The sequence below is a fragment of the Dendropsophus ebraccatus genome, chromosome 8 (assembly GCF_027789765.1).
Source record: "Dendropsophus ebraccatus isolate aDenEbr1 chromosome 8, aDenEbr1.pat, whole genome shotgun sequence".
In the NCBI taxonomy this organism is placed as follows: Eukaryota; Metazoa; Chordata; class Amphibia; order Anura; family Hylidae; genus Dendropsophus; species Dendropsophus ebraccatus.
In genome coordinates this window covers 118,036,833-118,062,936 of record NC_091461.1, presented here as the reverse complement: position 1 = coordinate 118,062,936, position 26,104 = coordinate 118,036,833, and the positions used below count along the sequence as shown (strand labels likewise).

The 26,104-nt window shown below is 44.7% G+C and overlaps 1 protein-coding gene across 3 annotated transcripts in view; it reads left to right on the top strand.

Moving 5' to 3' along the window:
* The window catches only part of COL24A1 (collagen type XXIV alpha 1 chain), a 186,625-nt gene that overhangs the window by 57,873 nt on the left and 102,648 nt on the right, over positions 1–26,104 (top strand). For all 3 annotated transcript variants that reach the window (XM_069981559.1, XM_069981558.1, XM_069981560.1), the window contains 4 exons: positions 7,852–7,905; positions 8,396–8,449; positions 15,395–15,439; positions 24,049–24,102. In XM_069981559.1, the coding sequence (XP_069837660.1) occupies positions 7,852–7,905; positions 8,396–8,449; positions 15,395–15,439; positions 24,049–24,102 (207 nt within the window). The remainder of the gene's footprint in view (positions 1–7,851; positions 7,906–8,395; positions 8,450–15,394; positions 15,440–24,048; positions 24,103–26,104) is intronic.

Sequence of the window (26,104 nt, the reverse complement as noted above, 5' to 3'; positions counted from 1 at the left end):
GGGGGGCTCTCTGCTGGCGCTGTGTATGAGGGGACTCTCTGCTGGTACTGTGTATAAGGGGGGCTCTCTGCTGGCGCTGTGTATGAGGGGGCTCTCTGCTGGTACTGTGTATGAGGGGGCTCTCTGCTGGTACTGTGTATGAGGGGACTCTCTGCTAGCGCTGTGTATAAGGGGGGCTCTCTGCTGGCGCTGTGTATGAGGGGGCTCTCTGCTGGTGCTGTGTATGAGGGGGCTCTCTGCTTGTACTGTGTATGAGGGGGCTCTCTGCTGGTACTGTGTATGAGGGGGGCTCTCTGCTGGTACTGTGTATGAGGGGACTCTCTGCTGGTACTGTGTATAAGGGGGGCTCTCTGCTGGTACTGTGTATAAGGGGGCTCTCTGCTGGTACTGTGTATGAGGGGGCTCTCTGCTGGCGCTGTGTATGAGGGGGCTCTCTGCTGGTGCTGTGTATGAGGGGGCTCTCTGCTGGCACTGTGTATGAGGGGGCTCTCTGCTGGCGCTGTGTATGAGGGGGCTCTCTGCTGGCGCTGTGTATGAGGGGGCTCTCTGCTGGCGCTGTGTATGAGGGGGCTCTCTGCTGGTGCTGTGTATGAGGGGGCTCTCTGCTGGCGCTGTGTATGAGGGGGCTCTCTGCTGGCGCTGTGTATGAGGGGGCTCTCTGCTGGTGCTGTGTATGAGGGGGCTCTCTGCTGGCGCTGTGTATGAGGGGGCTCTTTGCTGGCGCTGTGTATGAGGAGGCTCTCTGCTGGCGCTGTGTATGAGGGGGCTCTCTGCTGGCGCTGTGTATGAGGGGGCTCTCTGCTGGTGCTGTGTATGAGGGGGCTCTCTGCTGGTACTGTGTATAAGGGAGCTCTCTGCTGGTACTGTGTATGAGGGGGCTCTCTGCTGGTACTGTGTATAAGGGGGGCTCTCTGCTGGCGCTGTGTATGAGGGGGCTCTCTGCTGGCGCTGTGTATGAGGGGGCTCTCTGCTGGCGCTGTGTATGAGGGGGCTCTCTGCTGGCGCTGTGTATGAGGGGGCTCTCTGCTGGCGCTGTGTATGAGGGGGCTCTCTGCTGGCGCTGTGTATGAGGGGGCTCTCTGCTGGCGCTGTGTATGAGGGGGCTCTCTGCTGGCGCTGTGTATGAGGGGGCTCTCTGCTGGCGCTGTGTATGAGGGGGCTCTCTGCTGGCGCAGTGTATGAGGGGGCTCTCTGCTGGCGCAGTGTATGAGGGGGCTCTCTGCTGGCGCTGTGTATGAGGGGGCTCTCTGCTGGCGCTGTGTATGAGGAGGCTCTCTGCTGGCGCTGTGTATGAGGGGGCTCTCTGCTGGCGCTGTGTATGAGGGGGCTCTCTGCTGGCGCTGTGTATGAGGGGACTCTCTGCTGGCGCTGTGTATGAGGGGACTCTCTGCTGGCGCTGTGTATGAGGGGACTCTCTGCTGGCGCTGTGTATGAGGGGGCTCTCTGATTTTCCTGACTATATAAGCATTGTGCTGGAAGAACTGTATATTGGGCATATTCTGGTGATGGATAATGGAGGCATTGGCTGCTGCTCTGTACTTGTAGTTTCGTTGAAAGTGATTCTATGTTGTTGTATGATTTGTCCAGTATAGATGGGTGTCTGGTTTTGCTGATATCCCTAGTCATGTCTCAAGGCTCTTTTACAGACTGGATATTCAATTACCGGCCAACTACCTATAGAGGGCACTAGGAACACAGTTTTCTTCCAACCGGAGACATCAGATCTTTACAATGGGGCATTTCCTGTAAGACTCCATACACCATCAGGATCTAGTATCCCCAGAGCTACAGCAACGGCATCTCGCCTAGCCAACCACTACCCTTCCCTGGTGGCTGTCTACACATGGATGTTTTGTTTGGTTCACACATCCTCTTTTTAAGTTTTTCAGCACTTTATGGATCTAAACGGGGGTTGGGGGGTGGAGAGACAGGTTTCTTCTTACTAGACAAAAGTAAATTTGCATATGTTTTCCTATGGATGATTGCTTGTGAGGGTTCTCACACAAGCTGGATCTCTTTAGTAGGGTCAAGTAACCCCCAGAACTGTCTCAAAAAGAAAAAAGGAAAATTTAGACAACCAATGCCCTGCTCTGAAATAAGTCTCTTGGCCTGCGCTGTATTTTTGATGAGTGTGAACAACGCTATTTTAATCAAAAACCGGAACACCTAATATCTGCAGTTGTGCTTCCATGCTTGGGTTGGACATTGATCTACGGGATAGTTACCCCTAGGTGGCACTACAAAGACACTTGTCTTCCTTCTGGGAGAGAGCTAATTTGCATAAATTTTCTATAGAGCGTTGCTTGTAAAAGGCTGATTATCGGCCAGGAGTGTTGATAGAAACGCTTCTGCAGGCCATAATTGTCCCATGTAAAAGTGACCGCAATCACGGGGACGGGGAAATCATTTCTGATCATTTCTTTAGAACATGCTTCAAAATGTATTGTGCCGCTCACTGTAAACAGGGGATGTGAGGCCGATAATTATAAAGGCAAACTAACAGCACAGATATATATATATATACAGTATATCCATATTGTCAGTCTGCAGATCACACATGCAGTACGTGCATACTTACCTAGTGCGCTGCTGTTGTGATCTGGCATCCTGCTCTTCCGTCCAGCTGCTGCATCTTCAGGCCGCCGCCTCCCCAAGAATGATTGGCAGCCAGAAGAGGTGGGGCTTTAAGACACAGCGGCTAGATAAGAGAGCTGGAGAAGAGGATGCCAGATCACAACAGCAGCGCACTAGGTAAGTATGTACTGCTGTGTGATCTGGAAACTGATAGCAGATATATGTATATTCGTGCAGTCAGTTTCCATGGCTAATATCCCTAATCATGTTTCAAGGCTGGACATTTGATTTAGTTACTTATAGATGACACTATAGAGATAATTGTGTCACTTCAGTCTTCCTTCTGGAGGAGAACTAATTTGCATAGTATTTTCCCATAGAACATTGTCCATAAGGCTCTTTTATGGATGGGACATGACCTTCGTAATATTTACCTATAGGTGTCACCGGAGAGACAGTTTTCGTCCTTCTAGGGGAGAGCTACTTTGCATATTTATTCCCATGAAGCTTTGCCTCGACTCCATGCACCAGGTGGCCCTCCTTAATGCATACTAGCACCCCCTGAACTTAAATGGAGGAAAAAACATTTAAAAAACCCCTCTTCCTAGAACTACCGCTTTAAGAGAGAAAAAAATGTGCAAAATGGTGCTAAAGCCGTAAATATTTACAACAGTTTTGCATGAAAAGAATGATGGATGACATGTGGAGATTGAGCGGTACGTTTTTCTGGAGTGAGGGATGACTGATAGATTGCGTGTGAGGGAGTGACGGGTAAATGGCGGGCGGCGCGGAGGAGCAACTGATAAGCTGGAGCGCCCCCTCATCTGATTGTAAGGAATAAGACACAATCCGATCTGGAAACAGTGACTTTGTTGTGGTTTATTAGACATATGTCTTCATTTCATTCACTGAATCCGAGCCAGTCATAGTAAAAAGCTTTGAAGTGAAGTAATTGTGTTGTCTGGGTATTGGAGAGCAGTGTGTCGCATGTGCTTGTAATCATACACCGAGCATGTGTTACACAGCCATAACAAAGCTCCAAAGAGCTCTTATACAAAAGAGATAAAAATAATAGAACCTAACATAAAATGTTTCCTATGTAAACCCAAGCAGCTGCAGAATAATCTTCCATATAAAAGGATTAAACCCTTTTGCTCATTGTATAATCGCTCGTCTTAATCAAACACAGGTATAATTACGGCTCCTAACCTCAAGGTGCCTGACGTTTTTACAGTCTGGCTCCATTTTGGGTCCTTACTTCTGGGTAGTGCTCTCTTTACGGTCTATATATCACTGCCTGCTGCGCTACTTTCCTCCATGGTTTACAGTGCAGCTTGTTTAGGTGGGCACGTGTATGTAATAAAGTGCGCCCATCAAGTCGGTGCATTGAGAACATGTGATCTACGCTGGGAAGCCCCTCATTGAACCACAGCAAAGAGACACTGGACAACTACTTAGGGTGACTATTGCCTTATGCTTTTATTTAATGCAGGGATAGGGAAAGGTTCCCCATCTCTGATTTAAAGGGAATATTCTAGGATGAAATGTTATGTTAGAAAGAAGAGAAAGTTGACCTCCATTCTCAGGGCTGATGGACCCCCCCCCCCCCCCCCCCCCACACTCATCAGCTATCCTGTCAATGGGGATAGCTTTTTAACTCATTTAAAGGGAACCTGTCACCACCCCTGACCTGTCTGTGTTAGTAAATCCTTGTATTCGCCATGAAATAACAATTCTGGATCACCTATTCTTATAGCTGTGGGATGTGCCGCTCCTCCGTTATTCTTTCAAGGGATGAATGACTCAATAGCCATGTGGGTGTTACCAATTGGGGGGGGGGTCCCTTTACAGTCTGGCACTGTGAGCCCTGATTGGATAGTATATTATAGTGTAGGGACACCCCCCCCCCCAGCTGGTAACACCCACTTGGTATTGAGTTTTTATACAAAAATTAAAGTGCAGATAAAAAAAAAACGAAAACATTTCTTAAATTTGTTTAACATAAAAGCAATTAAACCATAAGACATATTCTGCCCTTTAGTGGGTGTTCTACTCGATAGGGCTCCAAGAAGAAGAATGGAACCACCAAATGCTAAATCGAGATTGAGTTTAGATGTATTTGAGTGGCCCACAGAGGTTCCTAACCCAAACTCTATCATTGCTTCTGTGATGAATTGGGACTTCATTCATGAGCCAGATCTTCACGTCCAACATCAGATCAGTGTTTGACTTTTAGAAATTCCTTTTTTGGCTGGACACAAATTCCGACAAACACCCTTGAAAAATGTTGTGGAAAGCCTTTGCAGAAGAGTGTTCTAGAATGGTTTTAGAGGTCATGGTTCTAGAATGGGATGGGGTGGCCTCTAGAGATGAGCGCAACTCAAACATGCGGGAGGCCAATTGGTCAGCATCTGATTACTGGTGGCATGGAAAACATGGATAAAGCCTATGGTGGCATCCATGTTTTCCAGGCAGCCTTAGAGCTGCTTCTTCACCACCGATATTCCAATACCGAACAATCGGACTCAAGCACGCTCCAGTTGAGCTCATCTCTAGTGTCCACCAAGCTCCTATACGTCTGATGGTCAGGTGTCCACATACTTTTGGCCATGTAGTGTGTATTTCTGTAAGTGTAGAGCTTTCAGATCTCTCATCTGTAGACCGCTAATGTGAAACGCTCCGGGGAACATTAAGATGTCTTTTTTGTACTCTCTTTCCCAACAGTAGCTTGTAATTTGGGATGATTATACATACAAGCTGCTCTTCAGCCTAAACACAGCTATGTTTGAACCAGCAATGAGATAGTCTGGTATTTATGGTGGTTTTATGATTGCAGAGTGCGGAAAAAGCATGAGAGAAATCGGTTTGGGGAACGTTCCAAACCAAACAAATGGCTTTCAATAAACTTGACCGTATTCTAGATTTTTCCTAGAAACCGTCCTTGTAAAGATTGCTCAGGTAGCTGAAGGCTATGAATACAATGTTCTAGAGGAGCCGTGGGCTATAATGGATCTGCTTTGAATACAGGGCATTATGTGCTATAAAAGAGGGGAAGAACTTCAGGCCAGTTTACTAGTGAGCATTCAGATGTATGTTTTAGAGGGTTATGATAGGAGTTGGCTTCGGCTAGGTTCACACATAGATTAAGGTCAACTTTTATTCTCTTTTTCCAGCTAATTTTGGTCACTGTTTAACAAACAGGAGTGGGTCCAGAATGCAAAGATTTCCATGATACCTTTCTCCTATGTTGGTTCCTCTTTTGGTTTGGGGTAAAATAGTAACCCAAATGAGGATCAAATACTGACCATAATAATAGGAACTCAGCCTTATAATAGACCACTCAACCTCTCCATTATACCATGAGGGTGTAAGGGAACCCAGGACCCGGATGGAAGACAGGGACAAACAGACAGTGTGAGCCTTACCGTTAGGCCCCTCAACTAGACAGTCTGACCATAGGTGATCAGTGACAACTGGGTGAAATTCCCTTCACTAGTTGAGTGAAACAGAGAAAGAGACAAGATAAAGAATAATCGGGCAGGTACAGGTCAACCAGGATATTGCAGAACAGTACAAGAACAGCAGGAAAAAGGGAGGTCAGAAGGTCAGGCAAAGAGGTCAAAATACCAAGCAATCCAACATGAAGCTCAAACCACAAAAAACTATTACAAGCCATGTCCAAGAGCACAAGTGGACTACTTATGAGATGATAGAGTCCCAGTCCAGGGTGTGATTGGACCAGCCCTCTGACATCCACACTACACAGAACACAGACTGAAAGGGAATGAAGATAAGTGGAGAAGGCGACTGTCCATCACTACTCAGTCTAAACCATCTGCATCCCAGCTAGGACTAGCAAAAGAAACCAGATGGGTGAAGTGGTACCTGCCAATCATAGCAAGTGCTAGAATAAGGCAGAGTTCAGACTGGTAAGAAACATGAACACTGAACCATGGCCAAAAGCCCAGTCTTGGTTTGCTTTAGGGGCAGAGAACCGCACTAAACAGGTGTGGACATTACAGGGGGCTCAACGTTCCCATGGAAAGGTTGGGGAAAGCTTTCTTTGTATTCTTTAACCTGCTGAGAAGAGGGATTTGGTGTCCCTTGTAGGGACCACATAGACCACAAATTTGTATGTCTTGTCTCATTAGGTTGTTGTGTATTTTAGCTCAGTACATTTTAGCCTTTTTAGAATTTTATGTTTTCATTTTCATGCCACTTTTTTATGTCTTTCTTGACATTCCTGTCTTGCTTACTGTTTGCCTTTTTTTGCAGTTAAAAAGCATGACTCTTGACATAAACCTGCAAATAGGGATGGTCCGAACCTGGTTCGGACGGGGTTCGTACGAACCCGAACCCTCCGCAATGATTACCGCTGTCTGCCCGCTTCGTGCAGCGGGAGGAACGCCTGGAAAACTGGGATACAGCCATAGCCATAGGCTGTATCCCAGTTTTCCAGGCGGTCCTCCCGCTGGATCCGCCCGCTGCACGGAGCGGGCAGACAGCGGGGATCCGATGCCGAGTGTTCGGGTTCAGCCGAACCCGAACCTTGGCGGGTTCGGACCATCCCTACCTGCAAACCTTAAGTCTCTTTTTTTTTTCTTTTTTTTTTTAAATAATGTGTTTGCTAAATAGAAAACAATTGTCCCCATATAAAATAACACCCAACAGGATTAGCAAATGTGACCACATATGGCAGCTCACAGCGCTCTCTTCATTCTGTAGTAGGTGGCTGTAGACAGTCCATGTTCTGCCAGATGGTCAGTTTGTATGGCCGTGTATTCTATCCTTCAGGCAATGCTTCTAGGGAAGAATACCTCCGTAATCCACGATCGGCCCCTATGGTGATCTCCGTTAAGATCAGCCGTGAGGGGGTTCTGCAGCTATGTCAGAATATTTGATTAGGCCCCAGCACCTGTCATGTAATATGGATGTAAGTTTTATCGCATGAAACCTGTGTATACATAGATGAGGTCACCATGGTTATCTTGGGTTAGTGATGGATGGTTGTATATGGGGGCAGAGAGTTCTGACAAGAACCATTCTGTTTATCTTTGGTAGAAAAGTAATTCTTGGAGGCGGAAGGTCTTACTTATCCCACATGGTACAGTTACATTGAGTGTTGGCAGCTGTTAGAAACATGTTGGAAAAAGAAGTAAATGCTTTTATGTTTTTCTATGAATATATTATGTGGACGAGTTCTATATACAGGAATTACATTATAATGGATTGTCTTGTTTCCTGTATTTAATAAAAGGTTTTTGATCTGTCCGACAGGGTCCAAAAGGAGATCCAGGATTGTCACCGGGGCAAGCTCCACCGGGCCCAAAGGTACTATCACCCTATAGTTGTATTTTGGGGAACGTTCCAGCCCTAGGGAGTCCTGAAAAAGATGCATACAGTCTATAGCCTATGGTTGTATCCATGTTTTCCACGACTCCCTAGGGCTGTATCCAAGAACTTCAGCCACTGGTAATCATTTCTTTGGAACTGGCTGAGACTGCTAATAACCAATTCTTTCCAATCTCAATCACTATGGTTATTACATACTGTAGTTATTTGCTCTATAATCCATGGAGCTGCATAGAGATTACCATCAGTCCCTGCCCCCCAATGGGGTCTATCTGAATGCACGTTGTATAGGAAGCCACGCAAACAGATGAAGAACATACAAACCCCTCAGTCGAATTAGAGACCACGACACATGGCGGCAATGCAGCAGTGCTAACCACTGAGCCGCTGGGCCGCTCTTTAATTATAGGCTTATAATGATAGGTTTTTAATCATACCATTTATTAAAATCCTTGATTTTGTGTTACAGGGAGATCCTGGACTGATTGGTTTAATGGGAGATCGTGGACCTCCAGGTCAAAAGGTATAATAACTGCTTGTATATAAAGGCAGAACAGAGTTTAGAACAGACAACCCATGAAAGCAAATTCTTGTTAATGAAAATTACCTCCAATTTCCTATGGTCACTGATATAGGTCCGAGATAAGGAACCTTCTGCCCTCCAGCTGTTGCAAGACAACAGGTTTTTTTTTCCTGCATTGTTTCAATAACCTACTGCCCTTGGTTATGACCCACTGAGGTGGTCAGGCATGCGCAGTTCAACTGCGATCTCCAGAAAGTACTGTCAGTTGGTCTCCACTGAGTCTACGAGCAAAGGGAATTGTGGGAAAGCGTGTGCACTGTTGCATGGCTACAGCAGGGTCACAGTTTAGTGAGGAAACCAGGAAGTGAGTTCATCCATGGTGGGGAAAAACAGTGCAGTGATTTAGTTATTTTACAAAAAATTTACTACTTACATACATAAATGTATGTGGCACACATCTAGGGGGGATTTATGAAGACCGGCGTACAAGTCTTATATTAAGCCCGCCCCCTTTTTCCAGGCAGAATACGCTAAGAGGCACACGCTTCCAGCAGGTGTAGATTTACATCATAATTTGCGCCTGCGAGCAGGTGTAAATCATGATAAATGAGGCGTGGGAGGAGGCCACGCCTCCTCCCCGCCTCATTACGCCCCTCACAAGCTCCGCCAGCCCACCCATCGGGCGAGCGGGGCGCATGGGATGCATACGCCAGGGAGAAGGGGCAAATCTGCACCTTCTCCCTGGCGTACGCCTCTGGTGTAAGCTTAGTAAATCCCCCCTAATGTTACTAATTTTGTGTCATGCTTCAACCCCTTTTAATTAGAGGTGAGCAAATTTACAGTACTAGAGAAGGAAAGCGCTTTGCTAGGTTCGGCCGTCAGCTTGTCAGCCTGCTGCCTTTGAACTCTGGCCATTCCTCTCCAGGTGTCTGGAAAAGCTGGAGCGAGTCCTGGGAAACTTCTGGAGTTCAAAGGCAGCAGGCTGACAAGCCGACGGCCGAGCCTAGGGAAGTGCTGAGTAGGACCACCCGCTTGACTACATAGTCCAGAATAAGCAGAGGTTTACATGTTATCCTGGAACTTTTCCCACAAACCTATATATGAATCTGCTCAGCTCCTCTCGCTCTAGAACACAATCATGGCAGATCAGACTACATTTTCAATATATCCAGTTCCATTTAACAATATACATGTATAATTTGCATAGAAATTTGCATCCCCTTTAAATATATTAAATTACATCTTTTCTCACCCGTGAGTTTTGGCCTGTATGATATCCCAGAGCTCCGGGATTTTATTAGTTACAGTCAACAAGCTAGTTATCGGATACACTCCTACAATATACCTAAAGCTGGGGGATATCAGCTGTGAAGTTGGCAGACTGGGGAATGCTGTGTGAGCTGGCTACTGACAACACACAAAAACACAGAAAAATGCAACAGCTCACCGCAACAGCAAGATACAGACCCACCATAGACATGAAAATAATTAAAAGCAGCCCCCCCAACTGCCCAAAAAATTCCCACAAAAATAATGAGTCTCTTGGTTACTATTTGCAAACAGCGTAAACTGCCTCACCACGATAAGGTGGACTCATATCGAGGCAGACCCTACACTGTATGTACACTATGGCCTCTCCATGGCGTATAATACGGCTATGCTCTGGGCATGCAAGATCCGTCTAATACCTGCAAAAATAAATACTGACAAATGTTGTCCTGGTGTGAGCTGGCTACTGCCAGATGTTGGCCTGTTGGCCCGAAGTGAGATGGCTACTGCCGGATGTTGGCCTGGTGTAAGCTGGCTACTGCTGGGTGTGTGTCTTTTGTTGGCCCGGTGTGAGCAGGCTACTGCTGGGTTTGTGTCTTTTGTTGGCCCGGTGTGAGCAGGCTACTGCTGGGTTTGTGTCTTTTGTTGGCCCGGTGTGAGCAGGCTACTGCTGGATGTTGGCCTCTTGGCCCGGAGTCAGCTGGTTACTGCTGGATGCTGGCCTGTTGACCCGGTATGAGCTGACTACTACCGGCTGTGTGTGTTTTGTTGGCCCGGTGTGAGCTGGCTACTGCTGGGTGTGTGTCTTTTGTTGGCCCGGTGTGAGCTGGCTACTGCTGGATGTTGGCCTGTTGGCCGGGTGTGAGCTGACCACGGCTGGATGTTGGCCTGGAGTTAGCTGGCTACTGCTGGGTGTGTGTCTTTTGTTGGCCCGGTGTGAGCAGGCTACTGCTGGGTGTGTGTCTTTTGTTGGCCCGGGGTGAGCTGGCTACTGCTGGGTGTGTGTCTTTTGTTGGCCCGGTGTGAGCAGGCTACTGCTGGGTGTGTGTCTTTTGTTGGCCCGGCGTGAGCTGGCTACTGCTGGGTGTGTGTCTTTTGTTGGCCTGGTGTGAGCTGGCTACTGCTGGGTGTGTGTCTTTTGTTGGCCTGGTGTGAGCTGGCTACTGCTGGGTGTGTGTCTTTTGTTGGCCCGGTGTGAGCAGGCTACTGCTGGGTGTGTGTCTTTTGTTGGCCCGGTGTGAGCTGGCTACTGCTGGGTGTGTGTCTTTTGTTGGCCCGGTGTGAGCTGGCTACTGCTGGGTGTGTGTCTTTTGTTGGCCCGGCGTGAGCTGGCTACTGCTGGGTGTGTGTCTTTTGTTGGCCCGGCGTGAGCTGGCTACTGCTGGGTGTGTGTCTTTTGTTGGCCCGGTGTGAGCAGGCTACTGCTGGGTGTGTGTCTTTTGTTGGCCCGGTGTGAGCTGGCTACTGCTGGGTGTGTGTCTTTTGTTGGCCTGGCGTGAGCAGGCTACTGCTGGGTGTGTGCCTTTTGTTGGTTACTAAGTTGTTGGATAGTAACATTTCCAGGATAAAATAATTTGTTCTCTCGGTAGGAGTGTCAAGATAAAAGGTGACATGACAAATGGCTTTCCTGTACGCTGGGGTAGCAGTGAGCATGTAGCGGCAGAGATCAGGAATGTTAATGACCACGATATAGGGTTTCTACCTATTTATGTTGGCATTTGTTGATCAGTACATGTTACATTGTTGCAGGTTTTTGTCTCTTTGTGGACAATCCAAAAGCATCTTATCCCTATGGCCGTTCATTGGTAACCTCTATGACTGGTATAAGAGTCATTAAATGTCCGTCTTTGTATTTGATTTGAATACTATGTTCTAGTGTAGTCAGGTTTAAGGTATTTCCAGACTCTCTTGATATGATACATTCTATAATGTGGCTCACACTGTGTTTGTACAAAAAAGCAAAATGATATCTGATTACCATATTGCGCCATGGCCTTTACCATGTGTAGTGTGTAGAGAAAAGTGTGGTGTAGAAGGCCAAAATAACCCCCACCCACCTTATACCCAGGTATAGTTTGGCCTAGGCTATACTATACCCCTCCAGGCCAAAGTACTCTCGGAGTGTGAAATACCCTAGGCCAAACTATACTCCAAGGTGTAAAATAGCCTAGGGAAACTATACCCTGTGGTGTAAAATACCTTAGGCCAAACTATACCCCTCCAGGCCAAACTATATCCTGAGGTGTAAAATAGCTTAGGCCAAACTATACCCCTCCAGGCCAGAAAATACCTCAGGGTGTAAAATAGCCAAATTGTTTTTTTAATTGATTTAGTGCAGAATGCAGAATCAATATTACAGCAGTGCACGATTTTGCCGAGAAGGCCATGCTTGGTTGAAAAGCGTACTTCTGTAATATTGATGCATTCTGCACTAAATCAATGAAGATAACGATTTGGTGAGTGCCGGGCTTTTCTCTACATCTTGCTGGTTATTGCCACAACAAGCACCACCGACCACTGGAGTGCCATCCTCACCTTCCTACTACATTTAACTTTTGTAGGTCTTGTCTATGGGCCGCTTCTGGGCCCCACGCCAGTGACTAACCCTGAGCTGCCACACCAGCTAATGGATAAGATTCAATGCAGAACTGTAGTCAGACTATAGGGAAGAAGAAGGAGAGGAGAACAGTATAGGGACAGGTATACATATCCAGTATTCATGATGGAATCCTTACAGCGATTGATGGCTGCTGTGAGTGCAAGTGATGTGGGAGAGGTGGGGGGACCCATTTCAGCCAGTAAGAGTTAATAAGACTTGTCCCCATACTGTGCTGCCTTTGCTCTTCATCTAAACCTGAGTGTGCAGCATTTGATTAGCGGTGGCTGAAGAAGTTGGATGCCGCCCTAGGGAGTCCTGGATACAGTCATACTCAGGATCAGTAATGTAATGTATGTACACAGTGACCCCACCAGCAGAATAGTGAGTGCAGCTCTGGGGTATAATACAGGATGTAACTCAGGATCAGTAATGTAATGTATGTACACAGTGACCCCCCCAGCAGAATAGTGAGTGCAGCTCTGGAGTATAATACAAGATGTAACTCAGGATCAGTAATGTAATGTATGTACACAGTGACCCCCCCAGCAGAATAGTGAGTGCTGCTCTGGAGTATAATACAAGATGTAACTCAGGATCAGTAATGTAATGTATGTACACAGTGACCCCCCCCCCCCCCCCCCACAGCAGAATAGTGAGTGCAGCTCTGGAGTATAATACAGGATCAGTAATGTAATGTATGCACACAGTGTCTAGCGTTTTATGCAGTTTGTATCTAGCTGTATGCTATCTGACCTCTGTCCGGCACTACAATTACTCACACATTACCTTGGTGCTATTAGCCTCTAGGCAGAAATCTTTCACCAATTGGTTAACCTGTTATTGTTCTAAAACCTCGGCCTGGTTCCTATTTCCTAAAGATGACTGTGCACATTAGTGTCTGGACTGTCCATGTAGCCGCTCCATTTACATTGTCTTCATCGTTTCAGCGAGACACCTCTCCTTATTAATGGCTGATGAGAGAAGTCGCTTTACTGATAATATTAAAGGGCTTTAAAGTAAAAGGAAGAATAAAGAAAATCTTGAATTTGTTATCCCCTCTCATCTTGTTCCAAGCGTTTGTACTGATGTACTATCCCAGACATAGTGCGCTGTAAATCACGGCCCATATATGCAACACCAGATGCTCAGCATCCACCAAATCAAGTCATGTTCACAACGGGCACAGAGACATATTTAGTATTTTTTAAATGACCTTTGACTTGTTTCCAACTTGGTGAAACTAATCCATACAGATATAACTGGAGCCGCAGTCTATGGGGCATTGTCCAGGTTAGTGGTGACAGACCTAAATAAATACGTAAACTATGGTGTTTGGCTCCAGATTTTTATTTTATTTTTTTGAAGGTTAAAGTAGAACTCCTGCTGAGCGTTTCCCTTTAAAGCGGTACGAAAATCTTTTTCTTTCAAATCCACTGGTTTCAGAATGTTATATACGGTAGATTTGTAATTTACTTCTATTTAAAAATCTCCAGTCTTCCAGTACTTATGAGCTGCTGTATGTCCTGCAGGAAGTGGTGTATTCTCTCCAGTCTGACACAGTGCTCCCTGCTGCCACCTCTGTCCATGTCAGGAACTGTCCAGAGCAGCAGTAAATCCCCATTGAAAACCTCTCCTGCTCTGGACAGTTCCTGACATGGACAGAGGTGGCAGCAGAGAGAACTGTGTCAGACTGGAGAGAATACACCACTTCCTGCAGGGCATACAGCAGCTGATACGTGCTGGGAGATTAGAAGTAAATTACAAATGTATATAACTTTCTGGCTCCAGTTGATCTGAAATAAAAAAATAAATTGCTGGAGTACACCTTTAATTTTAATAATAGAAGGTGATAGGCAGGATTGTACAGTAGGGGTGTGAATAAGGCATACACATCCCTCAGGGTAAAGCAGTGTAAAACATTGACACCTGACTGTACCCGACTGTATAGCCACTCCCAATATTAAGTCCACGCCCATGTGACTATTTACTGAATTGTCAAATCATAAACCTTGGGAATGGGAGGCAATCATAAAATTGCAAAAAGCCATGTGATCAGGGGATCCTTATCTGTTCAGGTGAAAACTTTTATTTAAGTATTGTATTGCACCCCAAAAGTTATACAAATCACCAATATACACTTATTATGGGAAATGCTTATAAAGAGCTTTTTTCCATGCACTTACTACTGCATCAAGGCTTCACTTCCTGGATAACATGGTGATGTCACTTCCTGGATAACATGGTAATGTCATGACCCGACTCCTAGAGCTGTGCGGCTGTGGCTGCTGGAGAGGATGATGGCAAGGGGACACTGAGGGACACAGGGCACTGGAGGGACACTGAGCATCTCTCTGCCATCATCCTCTCCAACAGTCACAGCCCGCATAGCTCTGGGAGTCGGGTCGTGACATCACCATGTTATCCAGGAAGTGACATCACCATGTTATCCAGGAAGTGAAGCCTTGATGCAGTAGTAAGTGCAGGGAAAAAGCACTTTATAAGCATTTCCCGTAATAAGTGCATATTGGTGATTTGTATAACTTTTGGGGGACAATACAGTACTTTTAATAAAAATCTTCACCCGAATTCTCCTTTTAATGATAGTAACATCTCATTTTAGGGGGTTAGCTACAGGTCCCCTTTAGGTCGTATAGGTCCCTCCTCTTGTCTAACTGTAATAAATCTGACGCTATTTTATCTATCTAATACTCTGTCTGTGGTATTAGTAAATATGGCTCATGGTTTCAATTAAAAGAAGGGGTTCAATTAGACTATAAACAGGTTCTGTTTTTATTACCCCAGAAACAGTGCCAGCCTTGTCCATGGGTTGGATGAGGTATATTTTGGATGAGGTATGGTTGGATGAGGTATATTTAAGTGATTTGGACTGCAATACCAGACATAGCCCCTAGACAGGGGTGGCGCTGTTTCTGTAGAAAAGCAGCCCTTTTTTTATTAATCTTATATACACCATTAAATGGATTTGCTTATTTGAGTTCTAGTATTTGAGGAATCTACTTTTACTATATATTTAATTGTACATATGCAGAGTTGACAGTGTTTTATTCTCTCTGTAGGGTCCTAAAGGTTATCCGGGACCACCAGGCCTGCCAGGAGAGAAGGTATGTGTCTATATTTTATTAACAGACTTGATTTGCTTATATTTTCTTAGATTTATTCTTTTCAGTATATCCAAGGTACCTGAAAGTAACGTCCGATTGTCACATTGCGATACTAATTCAGTACTTTCACTTTTTAGGCCGTATTCACACAGGGCAGGTTTGCATTGGTTTTGTGAAGTATCTGCACCTAAGAGCCGCTTCATCTTCCCTTTTTGGTGTATGATGTTTGTATGTCGGAAAAAAGATATGTCGCCGTATACTGCAGCATATTCCCAGAGGGCCCATCCAGTCTTGTGATTTAAAGGGGTTGTCTCCATAAACCAGCCTGTCTCCACATTGGTCATTAGGTCAAATAGATAGGGACTTCTCTGTGAGCCAGAGGGGAAAGCTTCACACAGAGTGGTTTCTTGCTCTGTCAGACCCCCAGCATATCTGTCTATTACACAAAAAGACTCTTTAAGGTTTATGTTGTCCTATCCTCAGAGTAGCATAATCTAGTGACAGAGAAGCTGAACAGAATGATGGATCACTTACGTTGTTCTGTGCAGCTGATCCAGAGATCTCCTCCTGAATAACATGAACAATACGTAGTCCTCTACATTATGTGCGTAAGCACGGTAGTCCTGAATATTCATGAGAAGTAGAAGTAGAAAACTCTGCCCACCAGCTGCTGATTGGCAGTTATCTATCTATTCTGTGTATAGGCAGACAACTGTCAATCAGCAGCTGGAGGGCGGGGGGAGGGGTGTGGCAAGAATCCTATTCTCCTGCAAATTAGGAGAACGGTTAAACAGAAAGATGTAAGTAATACACCGATCTCTTCAGCATTTCTGTCACTTGTTTATGCCGCCCTCCTTTAAGGCAGTATACACCTATTGACAGATTCCCTTTAACCTAAAAAGAACTTGTCACATTAAAGGGGTATTCCGCTCACACATAACAAGTATAGCTGTCCATGGTGAGAAAAACAGCCTATTCTTACCTCTTCACGTTCCTCTGGTATCCTCCTATGGCATTTTCAGGTCCCAGCTGAGACGATCCTACACCCACATTTCCAATCTGTGTGTCCTTTGTATATATCTGATTCTTTCATTAGCACCAGTTGAGGACATCATACTCTATACATGTAAGGGGGGCTTGGCATCGTGGTTATTGTACACGGTCCCTTGTGTGTCTCTGTTTTTTTCATTGATTTTATTTAGAGATGAGCGAACCTCAAGCATGCCCGAGTCGATCAGAACCCGAACTTTCGGCATTTGATTAGCGGTGGCTGCTGAAGTTGGATAAAGCCCTAAGGCTATGTGGAAATCATGGATATAGTCATTGGCTGTATCCATGTTTTCCAGACAACCTTAGAGCTTTATCCAAGTTCAGCAGCCACCGCTAATCAAATACCGATCGTTCGGGTTCGCTCATCTCTAATTTTATTCTGTGTGTCTTCACTTGTAGTCTTTTTGTACCATCAATAAAATGTATTCATTCACATTATGGTTTAGTGTTTTGGATTTACTAAGGAAGTGCCACCCAGTATTATTGGCATGTCTTGTCCTTTATAGTTGGTTATAACTCCAACATTTCTGAGACAGACTCGTCTATGAGTGACAGCCTGCTCAGCCAATCACTGGCCACGGCGCTGTGCCGTCTCAGTCAGTGATTGGCTGAGCTGGCTGTCACCCCCAGACAAGGATTGTTCAGCTAGGACCCAAACATACTGTATAATGACATTGGGGGAGCGCAGAAAGGAAGGAATGGGCTATTTTTTCTGACCGTATTTGAAAAGATATGTTTGAGCGGAATATCCCTTTAAAAATACAGGTGAATCTGTGGACAGCATAACATAGAGCAGGAGGAGCTCAGCAGATGGATATAAAACTTTGCTTATATAACTCCATATAACTAGTAAGATATTTATCTAACTATCATATCATTCTGAGCTTAGGAGTCCAGTGGGCGGTCCTGCTAAGTAATTGCCAGTTAACTTTGTATGCGCTAATACAGGGAAGACCATCAATCACTAATTAGAACCCACTGGACTCCTAAGATTTCCAGATCAGCCGCTTACTGGCCTGGAAACAGGCAGGTGTCATGGCAGGAGTCAGAATTTCTGCCCCGCCATTCAACAGGCGCAGGTCCCGCTGAATTTACAAAGAGATGCGCACCTCTTACTAAATGCGTTAGGATGAATGAGGGTGGGGCTTTATTTAAAGTGGTACCCCAATGATTTATCAGTCAGTTAGTGTCAGAAAGTGCCAGAGATTTGTAATTTACTTCTATTAAAAAAAAAAAAAAATCTCCAGTTTTCCATGACTTATCAGCTGCTGTAACTCTTGTATTCTTTCCAGTCTGACACAGTGCTCTCTGCTGCCACCTCTTTCCATGTCAGGAACTGTCCAGAGCAGCAGCAAATCCCCATAGAAAACCTCTCCTGCTCTGGACAGTTCCTGACATGGATAGAGGTGGCAGCAGAGAGCACTGTGTCGGATTGGAAAGAATACACCACTTTCTGCAGGACATACAGCAGCTGATAAGTACCAGAAGACTGAAGATTTTTTTAATAGAAGTTTATTACAAATCTGTATAATTTTCCGACACCAGTTGATTTGAAAGATAAATATTTTTGCTGGAGTACCCTTTTAAGACCGACGTGAAAGTAATAAATATCCTCCGATGACGACATCACAATCTGCATTCATCGGTATAACTCTTTTTATATATTTTTTTGTTTTATTGAAAAATGTCTGTGTTTTTTTTTCCGAAAAAAAAAAAAATGCTTTTAGCAACTTCCAGTATGTGCTATAACAAGTCGAGGTGTGCTTCAATTAATATCCAAGAAGAGGTTATTAGAATGGATTGGCGAGCAGCTGTTCATCGCCTACAGCCCTGTCTCATATTTGTGCTGATAAAATATATTAGCACCAATGTAGTTGTTAATCTGGAGCATGGATTACAGCGGTCCTGTGGGGCCGGGACGACTTCATAATACCTGCCATGTGTCATCAATCTCTGCACACTGTGCTGGAAAAGCAATGATCCCCGCCGCTCTCAGCTGCCGCTATGTCACACGTCCGCTCTCGCCTTCTAGGGTGGGTTTGTATTTTGTTACATAGATAGTTGTGATTGAGATCTGTTATATGACACCTACAGAACATATAAGATCATACTTACCTTTAGATACAGATGAGTTGTCAGCTCACCATACCGGACTCTTGGAGTTAGCAGCGGGTTTCTTGGAAGGAGCACGTGGATGGCTTGGGCCGTACGTCTGCAAAGTCCATGAGAAATAACGGAGAGAATCCACATCTTCCATAAAACTTATTAATCTTTACTTCAGCACATGAAAACTAGATTCAAAGTTTATAAATTCACGCTGACGTGTTTCGGGAACATCCCTTAATCATGGCAGTCATGTTGCCATGATTAAGGGATGTTTCCAAAACATGTCTGGGTCAATTTTTAAACTTTATATCCAGTTTTTATGTGACAAAATAGAGATAAATAAGTTTTATGGAAGCTGTGGATCCTCTCTATTTATTCTTTATAACCTTCAGGTGCCTGTTTGGGGTCCGACAGCTGGAACCCCCACCGGTAATTATTATGAGGGTCCTTACTGACCTTATTTGAATAAAGCGATATGCACACTGACAGATTGTTTCCCTATGGGAAAAGAAGTAAGATTTTTTTTTTTCCTTACAGTGTATCAGTTGTTTTAATGCTGTGTGACAGGAGAGCTGACCATAAAATGCAAGCACCCCCAGGATTCTCTGCTACTGAATGTGGATATGCAGCAGCTGTACACATGCACAGTAAAGACTTGTCCCGCTCCGTGCAAGCTCAGGAATGGCTGTCAATCAATACCAAGCCATGTCTCTGAGCATGCAAAGAACTGGGACTTCCTGTGTTTTGTCACTTTTTTCGAACAGAGAGAAGACCAAATATTGTCATGGATGGAGTATGAAGTGCAGTGTGACAGGAAGGGAGACACCTAGTGGCTATATGTATAACATTGATTTAAACATAGAAAACTAAAAAAAAAAAAAAAAGATAGTATATTCACCCCCCCCCCCCCCCCCCCCCATACATTTCTGCCCACAGCTTAGGGTGCACAATATATAACAGATACATGTTTCCAATGTCCATAACATTTCTGGTGAATTTCTCTATTTTGCTGGAGAGGCTGCAGTGATGGACAATTGCACAGATCTTTTGCGGCTGAGACTTTTTGCAAATAAATGGGCAGTAAAATGCAGATAAGTCTAGAAATCTTTATGGAAAGTTTTGGGCTTTGATGTTGAGTTTTTGTTCGCGTTTAGTAATTGTGTTTTATTGCCAAAATCTCCATCTTCCATGTGTCAGCGACGCGTTCGCACCACATCAGCTTCGCTTATATCGGTATTTATGAGAAGGGCCTGGAAAAAAAATCCCTCACGTCTTTAAAACCAGCAATTTTAATAATTACCGTCCTAATAAAATCGGAATAATCGAATAATAGGACTGGTTATAGAAGGTCGTAAAACATCTGCAGTTTACGGTCACGGTATACAGACCTCTCGCAGTTCTGATGAACCAAACTTAAATTACTGTGGAATCCCACGGTGATCGACAGTGATCTAAGCAAATTTAAAAACGCAATATATTTGCACAATTTTTGCACAAGCGGATGGAGTTAGTGAAAGAGGTGTGGTCAGAAAGATTTCCAAAGATCGAGGCCCCCTTCACACTTCCATGGTCGTTTTTACAGTCAGGAAACACTGATCAGAAAGCTTCAGGAAACCATCAGTATTTCCTGACCATAAAAATTGAGCTATACTCACCTGCTGCAGCGGTGCTCCTGACCAACTTCTCTGTATGTCTTTTGGCTTTGCAAGCACGCAAGTGACATCACTTATGCGCTGCAATGCTGGGGGGAGGAAGCGGCCTCTTCCGGCTAGAAGTATAATGCTGTCTCCGGCCAGAAGAGTAATTGACAAGGCTTGGAGCCAATGGCTCCCGGCCTTGTCAATTACTTTTCTAGCCCAAAGCAGCATTATACCTCCAGCCAGAAGAGACCGCTGTCAAACACAGTGCTGCATTTAACTGCATGCACTTTTAATTAGAAGTGTGTACAGTTAAAGAGCCAGCGTCAGCACCCGGTGGCACTTGCCTGGGTGGTGGCGCTGGCTTGGGCTGCCTATGTGGGCATCCAGAATTCTAGAAAGTTTACGGTTGTGCACCTGGAGCTGTCCAGAATTCTAGATGTTCTAGTGCCGTTGGGTGCTGGCACTGGTTCTTGTCTTGTCTTTTTTTTTTTTTTTTTTATATATTTTATTGGAGTTTTACATGACAGAAAAAAGTAGTAAAGATAACATTGTCACGACAAAAATTGTCAAAACTTTTTACATGTAAAGAACAATACAATGCAGTTCTGTATTCTACGACATGCATGAGCAAATCCGTAAGATAAGAAAAACGGAAAGGTCGGTGCTGCAGTGCATCAATACTCGTTCCCGAGCAGCAAGTTGTGACTTAACATTAAAAGAGCACTGACCATAAACACAGAGCACTTAATACTGAAAGTAAGTATTATGTAGGAACGTTAACCCAAAACTAAAACTAAAAACTAGAAACTAGTTACATGTACCTTAGCAGCGAGACATTTTTATGACTCTAAGGGGGAAGTATTGGTTCTTGTCTTTTTAACTGTAAGTGCTCCTAATCAGTGCAGTCAGTTAAAGCGACTCTGCACCCACAATCTGCCTCCCCAAACCACTTGTACCACCGGATAGCTGCTTTTAATCTAAGATCTGTTCTGGGGTCCGTTCTGCAGGTGACGCAGTTATTGTCCTAAAAAACAACTTTTAAACTTGCAGCCCTGTGTCAAACTGGCATAGACTAGAGTGTTTGTGCCCCATGCCTGCAACACCCCTCTGTCCCTCCTCCCCACCCTCTTCATCATTAGGATTTCTCCTTATCATTACTTGTCTGTAAACTGCACATGTGCTGGATTGTTAAAGTCCATGTGCAGTGTTCAGACAAGTGGTGATTAGAAGAAATCCTTCTAGGGGCATCCCTAATGGTGAGGAGGGACGGAGAGACGGTGCAGGTCAAGGGAACACACACTCTAGGCCATGCCAATTTGACACAGGGCTGCAAGTTTAAAAGTTGTTTTTTAGGAAAATAACACCACCACCTGCCGAACGGACGCCAGGACAGATCTTGGATTAAAAGCAGCTATCCGGTGGTACAAGCAGTTTGGGGGGGTCAGATTGTGGGTACAGAGTCGCTTTAAATGGGGGGATGAGTTTGAAAGGGCCAGGAGCCACTCCAGGCATGATGGGAATTGTAGTTTTGCAACAGCTAGAGGGCCGCAGGTCCCGTTTCCTGTTCTATAGGGTATAGATGTTTGTTTCCCTGAAGATATTGATGGCATACTGCTGGGATCATCGTGACCCCTGCCAAACATTAGAATGAAATGGCGGTGGGGTTAGGACAGCGGCATGCCACTTTACTGCCTGTCAGCCACATGATAGGCCCATTATAATCAATGGCCAACCATGCGGCTGCCATAAAAAGCCTCTAACCTACTACAGACTCCTCATAACCTCTAATTTTGCCAGTAAGTACAACTCCATGTTTACACCGCATAACTCCATGTCACTGTCTCCCAGTAAACACTCCAGGAAAGAAAAAAAAATCCATAACTCTCTTGCCGACATATTTCAGCAGAAATCATTTGTAACAGTAGCTTGAAGATTTTATATGTTATTTTCCATTTACATGTCTGCAGTTCACTTATTAAATCAACCACATTAACTGAGGCTTGGCCGGCGCATTGGAAGTAAAACAAGATGCCAAGATTCACAGAACCAGTCACGTTATAGACGGCACCGGGATGCCAAAGTTTTACTGGTGCATATGTCTCGTAACCTCGAAGTTCACACATACTGAATCTTCTTCATCATCAGCTTTAATGGAAGTGCCTGGGATTATAGATGGAGGTTGTTCAATACTTATTGGTATATGGATCGGAGTCAAATTTGTTCTTAAAGAGACTCTGTCAGCAAGTTTCTGGTGTCCTATCTCAGGGTAGCATAAACTAGTGACAGAGAAGCTGAACAGCATGATGGATCACTTATATTGTTCTGTGCAGCTGATCCAGAGATCTCCTCCTGAATAACATGGACAATAAGTAGTCCTCTCCATTATGTGTGTGAGCCCAGTAGTCCTGGATATTCATGAGCACCAGCACACTCTAGCAGTTAGCACTTCTCTATACCACAGGTATCAAACTTAGGCCCTTCAGCTGTTATAAAAGCTTTGGCTGTCCAGGCAGCTGGGGGAGGAGTTAGTGGCATGGCCAAAAGCACATTCTCCTGCATATGAGGGGAATGGCTGACCAGAATGATGTAAGTAATACACAGATCTGTTCAGCATTTCCGTCACTAGTTTATGCCGCCCTCATTTAAGGCGGAATGAAGCTAGTGACAGAGTCTCTTTTTTTAAAAATCACAAACCGTAGTGAAACAAAAAACATTTGCATTCACATAGAGGCAAGAAACTGGATGTCATCAGTAGGGATCAGCTAAAAACTGACATGTTCACTTTCCCTGCAGCAATCCTGCATGAAAAAATAAGGTATTAATGGGGTACTCCGAAGGGTAAAAAAATGTTTTCAGATCAACAGATGTCAGAACCTTATAGAGATTTGTTAAGTTTGTAAATTATTCAAAATCTCCAGTCTTCCAGTACTTATCAGCTGCTGTATGTCCTGCAGGAAGTGCTGTACTTTTTCCAGTCTTACACAGTGCTCTCTGCTGCCACCTCTGTCCATGTCAGGAACTGTCCAGAGCAGGAGAGGTTTTCTATGGGGAGTTGCTATTGCTCTGGACAGAGGTGGCAGTAGAGAGCGCTGTGTCAGGCTGGAAAGAATACACTGCTTCCTGCAGGACATACAGCAGCTGATACCATGCGACCATCAGCCGTTATTATATACATTGTGTGAACCAACGGCTGTTGTTTCCATAGACTTTAATATGAATTATTGAAGAATGATTTACATTAAAGTTATATTACAGCGTGTGAACATTGCCTAAAGCTCATCATCTTATACCCACTCGTGTTGCCGGACACAGTGTATAAGAAGGTGCATGGGAGTCCCACCTCTGCAATGCATTCTGGGAAATGTAGTAACAGCTCAACCAGGAAGTGCAGAACTAAAATCGTAAAACAAATAGATTTTTGATTTTGATGTTTCAGAACTGGGGCAGACCGGTAACCATGCTATTCTCTGCAGCAGGTTTATTTTGTTTTACCCCTTTTAGTATTATATGTAGAAGTTAATGTAAATCTCTTACAGTCATGGTGGAACTGTGTGCACGGGACCGGTCCTGATCTCTATGGTATTCCCGTGTTGTTTGGGGGGGGATTATTAGAATGTAATTAGAGGCATAGTGTACAATGAATAGACCGCAGCATCTGAAAAGGCCAAGTGTTCCCATATGTAAGAGTCTGTCTGTAGTGGGAATTGTTCATATTGCACCACAGCATTTCCTATCCAGGTGCTGCTTATTACACACAAAGCCAATTCATTCCTACTAATTACCGCTAATTGTTTTATTTCATCTTCCTTCTAGGGCATTCCTGGGCTGGATGGCGACGCAGGGGCACCGGGTTTCCCTGGCAGGCAGGTGCAGTAACTGTGCTTAACCATTATGGGCTGAGGATGAGCAGCCATACCGGGGTTTTCTAGCTGAATAAAATCTGTATATCGGTACAAAACAACAAACTGAGGCACAGTATTGGGAGCAGATCCAAAGACTGAATGGATGAATTCTGTCCTTTACTTGTGTCCATTGGGGCTGTGGTTACAGGGTTAGCAACATTTAAGGGGAACTCCAGCGAAAATCTTTTTCTTTCACATCAGCTGGTGTCAAAAAGTTATGTAGATTTGTAATTTACTTCTATTTAAAAATCTCAAGTCTTCCAGTACTTATCAGCTGCTGTATGTCCTGCAGGAAGTGGTGTATTCTATCCAGACTGACACAGTGCTCTCTGCTGCCACCTCTGTCCATGTCGGGAACTGTCCAGAGCAGGAGAGGTTTGTTATGGGGATTTGCTGCTGCTCTGGACAGTTCCTGACATGGACAGAGATGGCAGCAGAGAGCACTGTGTCAGACTGGAGAGAATACACCAGGACATTCTGCAGCTGATAAGTACCGGAAGACTGGAGATTTTTAAATAGAAGTAAAATACAAATCTATAGAACTTTCCGACACCAGTTGATTTTAAAAGAAAAAGATTTTTTTGCAGAGTACCCCTTGAAACTTCCCTTGACTCAGAACCCCCAAACATATCTGCTCCAAGAGGGCCCACAATCACACAATGGGCAGTTGATGCGATCACCATTTAATAAATAAAGAGAATTTGTACATAAAGTCACAGATAGGTGGCGTTGTAGCTATGCAAATCATGCTAGAAATATTAAATATGTCTCCCTTGGTTGTCAACAAAAGGTCTTCATTCTCAAAAGCTGACTGAACTTCAACTTACTAGAATGTGTGACCTTCAGATCTGACAATGATGCCGGTCTATCCTGGTAGATCTGGTTCTTTAAAGCGACTCTGTACCCACAATCTGACCCCCCCAAACCGCTTGTACCTTCGGATAGCTGCTTTTAATCCAAAATCTGTCCTGGGGTCCGTTCGGCAGGTGATGCAGTTATTGTCCTAAAAAAATACTTTTAAACTTGAAGCAGTGCCAAACTGGAGTATCTGTGCCCTAACCTTGCACCACCCCTCCGTGCCTCCTCCCCACCCTCCTCCTCATTAGGAATGCCACTGAACCATTTTCTCCATGCTGAACATTGCACAGGTCCTTAACGATCCAGCCCATGTGCCGGGCTGACACAGGTGGGGAATAGGAGGCAATCTGCCTGGAGCATTCCTAATGATGAGGAGGGCGGGCAGGAAGGACAGAGGGGTGGTGCAAAGTTAGGGCACAGATACTCCCGTTTGTCACGGGCTTCAAGTTTGAAAGTATTTTTTTAGGACAATAACTGCATCACCTGCTGATTGGACCCCAGGACAGATCTTGGATTAAAACAGCTATCCGAAGGTACAAGTGGTTTGGGAGGGTCAGATTGTGAGTACAGAGTCACTTTAAGAAACCCCATAGCCAGAAGTCACATGGGGTGAGATCAGGAGAGCGAGGAGACCGCACTTTTGGAGGGGGGAAAAAAACTGATCACGTGTATCTGTGAAAGCCTCAATTTATGCAAACTAAAAGTTATTACTGCTACAGCGCCACCTATTGGTGACTTGTTTGAACAAAAAATTTCAATGTAATAAATGGCCAATTTTGGTCTCATTTAGAGCAGTTGGCAAAGTTAATTTTCACTTACCCTGTACTTGTATACAGTATATAGCCACGCGTATTACTATATAGTCATTATTACTATGCATTTAGACTTTTAAAAAATTTTGAAAATTTTCGAGGCCGAGAGGAATCGTAATGTGTCTGACATTTATTAATGGAGTTCATCTATTCAGGTTAATCGTACCTTAGTTGCCAATCATACTGCTAAGGGAAGGTTTTAGGTCTCAGAGAAGGGTCCCGGCTCGTTGGCTCCAAACTTTGACAAAACTTTCCCCTCTGCTCTTGATTGACAGTTCCAGCAGTCTCCTGCGTCAT